Consider the following 6,000-nt stretch of genomic DNA (forward strand, 5'->3'; position numbering starts at 1 on the left):
AATGGAGAGGAGGAGGATTATGTATGCCACCTTGGGTTTCTTAAAGGGGAAAAAAGGCAGGATATAAATGTAATACATACATACATAATAAGCTGGCCTCCCCAGTTCCCTCCCTGCCCACAGAACCACCCCCTTTCCCTCCGCTCCGAGGTCACTGGCATAGTTCCCTCCACACCGTCTGCGAGGGGGAGGTGAGCTCGGACTCCTGAGTCCAAGGTCGGTACGTGGTGTCTGACCTCGGATCCAGGAATCCAAACTATCCTGTGGCCCCCCAAGATGCTGTCTAGGCACCATAGGCTTGCTCTCTTAAAATGGCGTGTGCCTGAGAGCTCCTCCTGTTTTATGGGCCACAGGCTGCAAGAGCTGTGAATCTGTCCCTGTCCCTTTGCTTCACATCTTGTGCCTTGCGCCTTCTGGAACCTTCAGCGGCATCACGCAGCAGCTAGGGGCTTTTTTTTAATGATTTTTTATTGGGCCTGGCGGAAGTTTAAAGCTTCACACAGAGTCTTGAGTAGAGGTGGCAGAGACTTTTGTTCGGTTCACATTTGATAAGAACACACGACATTTGCACTTCCCAAATCAATATGTGAACCAGAATGCAGTTATCCACCAGTATTTGCACTTCTCAGAATGTTGTAATGCAGTTCTCTGAACAAAATACGCATACAAATATATATGGGGGGAAGTGTACAAAAGAACAAGAAATGTGTATATTGGGCAAAATTAGGTACAAAAATGTGCACAAATCTTTCTATAGACTTTTAAAAAAAAAGTTGGAAAGTGATGCAGAAATGGGATGGAACAAACAAGACTGGAAACAATGAATAACCAAAAGTAACCGATTAGTCTTGAGGGCTCCACAGTGATTCACAGGTATCAGTGCAAAATTACCTGGGCAGTTCTGTGATGCTGCTTCCATAAGTCCATCAGATCCTTGCCAGTAGTACGTCTACATCACAAACAGACTGAAGGGAACTCTCCATTTGCTCAAACATTCTGTATATGCTGGTCATGCATATGGTGATTTTGAGTCTCCCCTTTCTTTTTTAGTACCCGCGCAACTCATGTAGCACCAAATATTTGATTGTATCTGTTGATGGTCTGGTATGCATTTGATACAGGCACTGCCCAGATTCAAGGCGTACTTTTACCAAGCGATTGATGCTAGAGAAACACATTCAGTTGATGCATGGCATTAAGGAGCCAGATGTGAAAGAGATGACAGAATCAACCAATGTGGGAGAAAGTGAAGTCAAACAAGACACCAAGGTTAGAGACATTGCATATCGTGTTTCTCTAGCAGTCTATGTCATTTAAAAAACAATAAATCTGAAATACCAGCTGACTGACGTTCTGTGTACTCACAACAAATCAAGTGGGAAAGCGTACTAAGGTGAAGAAAGCACCTCCAACCGAAACAATTCTATTTTGTATCCTGTTTAAGAGATCAGCCCACTCTTCAGGGATTATGTCTTTTTATTAAACTATACTGATTTTTCAAGCTGATTCAGATACTAGGCATAGGGTTGTATCCAATGTTAGTCCTACTTAAAGTAGACCCATTGAAATGAATGGGACTTAAGTTAGACTAACATTGGGTCCAACCCATAGACACACTTACTTAAGTATTGCATACTTGAGAGGCAGGTTAAAGTGTATGTAAACCCCAGGCTGAGTTGTCTCTTGTACAGGAAGATTGGGCTGAGTGCAAAAAATTGGCAACCTAATGTCCTACCTTATATGAACCCGCCTTATGTTGAGTTGGACTCGATGGCCCATCTAACCCTGGGGCAGCACTCAATGGCCTTATAGGCCCCTTCCAACCCTACTATTCTATGACTATTCTATGATTCCCCCAACATGGTGCCCTCCAGATGTTTTGGACTTCAACTCCCACCAGCCCAAACCAGCATGGCTGATGGTCAGGAATCCTGAGAGTTGTAGCCCAAACTCTGGAGGATACCAGGCTGGGAAAAACTGATCTACAGTGACTGGCACTGGCCCTCCAATGTGGTAAGCTAGTCCTGCTACCCAAGAATAAAGGTGTTGGGCATTGAACTGAGAACTTCATGCATACAAAGCCCCTGCTCGATGTCTGAGCTGTGGTCCATCACTGAACCTCCTTCAGCCCAGTCCAATGCAGTGTATCTCTTCCTATGCACTTTCCTTGCTTTGCCCACTTTGAGTCGGTGGAAAGCTTTGCATGCATTAGTCTAGGAAATGGGACATTGCAGCTCTGTAGCGGATGAATAGGGCACACTGATTCAGATCTGAGGAACTGTGTGGAACAGCAGAGCGCATCAGAGTGAGTTTGGGATGCTGGAGTAATGCTCAGGTGAATGGGTGGAGTCAAAATTATGCGGGTAGAACTGTACGTCTGTCTGAACACACTGTGTGCCGACACTCTCTGATGCCTTCAGTTATAACTGGAGCTGCTGCCTATATTTCTTGTCAGCAGCACTATGATAAGTTCTGTTTGGTATCACTAAGGGAAGGGGAAGTTCTACATGGAGCCCTCAAGCACATGCTGAGACAGATTCCGCATTCACCCTCAAGACACAATATATTTGACATTGAAATCGGCACCTTGAGACTTGCTTGCTCTGCTGTTCAAATTGTTTAGGTTTCAGGAGCATAAAGGGCAGCCTCACCTGTCGGGCATGCCTGCTGAAGGTTTTTATATTTTGTAAATATTTGACAAATATATGCCGATAGATATCTGCATGATGGCACACTTGCCACTTTGCGGTGCCCAGTTCAGAAATGTTTGCAGAAACGTGTCATTCAATCATTTCCTCCATGACCAGCCATGTGCCTATTGGGTTAAGAATATTATTGGTCCATCAGAGTCCATGTAGTTTCCAGTGTTGCAGATGCCTTAGAACAGGGGTGGGGCAACCTATGGCCATCCAGAAGTTTTTGGACCCCAACATTCATCAGCCTGAGTCAGCATGGCCAGGGGTCAGGGATGGTGATGCTTTGCTCCAAATCTCTTAATGACGCTCCCAAAAGCTTCACAAAGATATAGAACTTTGCATATCTGGAGGGCCACAGTTCCTCACCCCTGCCATAGAAACTCACAGGCATGGTCTGAAGGTGGTGGCTTCCCACTGTTTGTTGTCTCCAGCATTCAGAGGTTTTATTATTAGCTCTCATGGCGAATAGCTGCTGAGATACCGGACCTCTATGTCTATGTAGTGTCCCCTTTTAAAGACATCTGAGGTAGCAGCTATTACCACATCTGCTGGAAGTCAAGTCCATAAGTTAGATCACACGTTGTGGGAAGAAGTGTTTCCTTTTGCCTGTCCTGAATCTACTGCCAATCAGTTTGGTTGGTTCGTTGTGTAAATGAGCTCTAGCTTAAATATCCCTTTTGCCTTCTTCCAAGTGTGGAAGCCATGAACGTTCCTGAGAACAACTGCATGATTGTAGCTGATTTTTTTAATGGACCTGTTCTCAACTTCAGGTTCCCAGTCCAAAGCGTAAATTGGAAGAGCCCGTGCTGGAGTTCCGGCCCCCTCGAGGCGCTATCACTCAGCCTCTGAAGAAATTGAAGATCAATGTTTTTAAAGTTCACAAATGTGCCGTCTGTGGCTTCACAACAGAGAACCTCCTTCAGTTCCACGAACATATTCCCCAGCACAAGTCCGACGGGTCTTCTTACCAGTGCCGGGAATGTGGCCTCTGTTATACCTCCCACGTATCTCTCTCCAGGCATCTCTTCATAGTTCATAAGCTGAAGGAACCTCAGCCTGTCTCGAAACAGAATGGATCTGAAGAAGACAGTCAGCAAGAAAACAAACCCAGCCGTGAGGAGGAGGAGTCTGACAATGCCATGTCCGACAGGAAATGCAAAGTTTGTGCAAAGACTTTTGAGACGGAAGCTGCCTTAAACACCCACATGAGGACACACGGAATGGCCTTCATTAAATCCAAACGAATGAGCTCCACTGAAAAATGACCCACCTCTTCGCCATCCCACACACATTTTCCAAAAGCAAAAAAAGGCCTTCTCTACTTCAGAACAATGATTGACATTTCTTTCTTTTTTTGTTTTCTTTTTTTTGGGTACAATAAATTTGCCACACAATAGAGCTAACAGCAGTTCTACCCAGGCAGTTGCAATATATTCTATACTTAAAATGTATCTTCCTCACCTCATCACTATAGATATATATATATAGATAGATATATATACATAGATATAGATGATATATATATATATATAAAACAATTCCCCCTCAAAAAACAGCATTAAATAAAACAGTATTTGAGTTGAACAGAGTTTGTATATATTTAAAAGATAATTTTTATACTCTTTGTTATGTGTTTGTATTGGTATTTAGTGGGATATCCTGGTGGGGGTTTTGTCTGTGTTTTTGTTTTTGTCTTTTCTAACAGCAAGTTTGTTTTAAAGCAGAGTTCTTGACATTAGGGCAGTGCTTAAGATTCCATTAAACCACTTCATGTGTGATCCCATTCTGACATTACTTAAGCAGTATGAGAACTGTTCCAATGTATGTTCTTCCCACACCACTTGGATCATGTCAGATCCTTCAGGACCCCAATGGGCAGACTTCAGACTTGTGGGATCTACTGTAGTTTTTAGTAGAACCATAAGATCCACCAACTAGAGCCAGGTGCAAAAAACATACACTAAGAATTAAGGAACAGGATGGCTCTGAGCACATCCTGAGCCTAGGAATTTGTCTTCAGTACCAGAACTGAACTGAGTCCACAGTGTTTTATGCAAACATCCACAACTGGTTACCCGAAGCTTTCTTCTTTTCAGAAGCCTCATTTAGGTGGAAAACATTTTGTTGTTGATATTCTTAAACAATTGAAAATTGGAAACTCTTGCCAATCTGCTGCAAATCACCCAGTGATCTACCAGGAGATTCTGATCTACCTTCTGCCTATCCTGGTCCGGGACATATGGGAGAAGCCCCCATCACAGTTCCTTCCCACGCCAGCATCGTCCCTCCTGGAAACCAGGGTAATACTGACGTGAAAAAGTTGTACCATGGGGTGGGCACACGTGTCATTTAGGTTTAGACTTCCGCATAATTTAAAGTGTCTGAAATTACTGCAGTGTTGTTGGGAAGTCATACACCCTGGTGGCTTGCATATCTCCAAGTTAAAAAGTCAGAAGGGAGCCTAAGAAATATTTTCAGGAGACAATTGTGTTTGACAAAACTGCACTAAAAGGCAAGGGTTAAAGGAGACAAATGAAAGGCAAATGTTGTTTGTTTGTGTTTTGTTGTTGACGAATGATCAACTGGACTTGGGCCCCCAAATAATTTAGCACATTTGTAGACTCTTATGACCAGAAGGGTCATTTTTGTATGACCTCCTGCTTAAAATCTCTAGGTGCTTTTTGAAGATCTTCCCAAATTCATGTAAGAGGGCCTCTCCATGTATCGAGGACACATTGGCGACACAGCCCACCAGCACAGTCTCTTGCACAAAATCCCCATTGGAGCTGCACAAAAGCACTCTCCTTCTTTTCAGCAGTGCTTGTGGAGGAGAAAGGTCCTGCAGGATTGTGCCACTTGGATTTTTAAGTATCACATTTGCTGGCCGTTCTCCGTTGCACTTTTGAGAGAGGTCATTGGACTCTGTGTATCCTTCTTAAGCTTAAGATGGATTTCAGTATTTTGTGTTAGTATTGTTCTGCAAAATGGGATACAGAGTAAGCTTAGCTGCTCAAAATTAAACAAACACGTACCATACTGTGAATAACTTTACAGTTGTGGAGGAATAGGAGGAAGGTCATGTGTCATATAATTTCTTAAATGTTTTATTGAAATATTCATGAAATTATGCATTTTTGTTTGATGGAAAAGGCTGATGAGTTAACACCTGGCTGATTGCATAAGATGGTAGGAGCCACCAGTTTATGTTAAATCCGATGTTCAGGGCTTAAGTGATAAATATCTATCTACCTAAAATTATGTCTAGGCTGGTTTTAAGGATGGAGCCTCTAACCTCTGTCCTAAA

At 43.1% G+C, this 6,000-nt stretch overlaps 1 protein-coding gene across 1 annotated transcript in view; it reads left to right on the plus strand.

The window, feature by feature from the left end:
* Positions 1–3,993, plus strand: part of ZNF532 (zinc finger protein 532) — a 67,149-nt gene extending 63,156 nt beyond the window's left edge. Inside the window, exons 7-8 of the mRNA XM_084832997.1 lie at positions 1,122–1,269; positions 3,467–3,993. Of these exons, the coding sequence (XP_084689123.1) occupies positions 1,122–1,269; positions 3,467–3,961 (643 nt within the window). The 3' untranslated portion in view covers positions 3,962–3,993. The remainder of the gene's footprint in view (positions 1–1,121; positions 1,270–3,466) is intronic.
* Positions 3,994–6,000: the final 2,007 nt, after the last annotated feature.

This window comes from Heloderma suspectum, chromosome 2 (genome assembly GCF_057233095.1).
Source record: "Heloderma suspectum isolate Gila_16-S chromosome 2, 16-S_ref, whole genome shotgun sequence".
NCBI classification, from domain to species: domain Eukaryota; kingdom Metazoa; phylum Chordata; class Lepidosauria; order Squamata; family Helodermatidae; genus Heloderma; species Heloderma suspectum.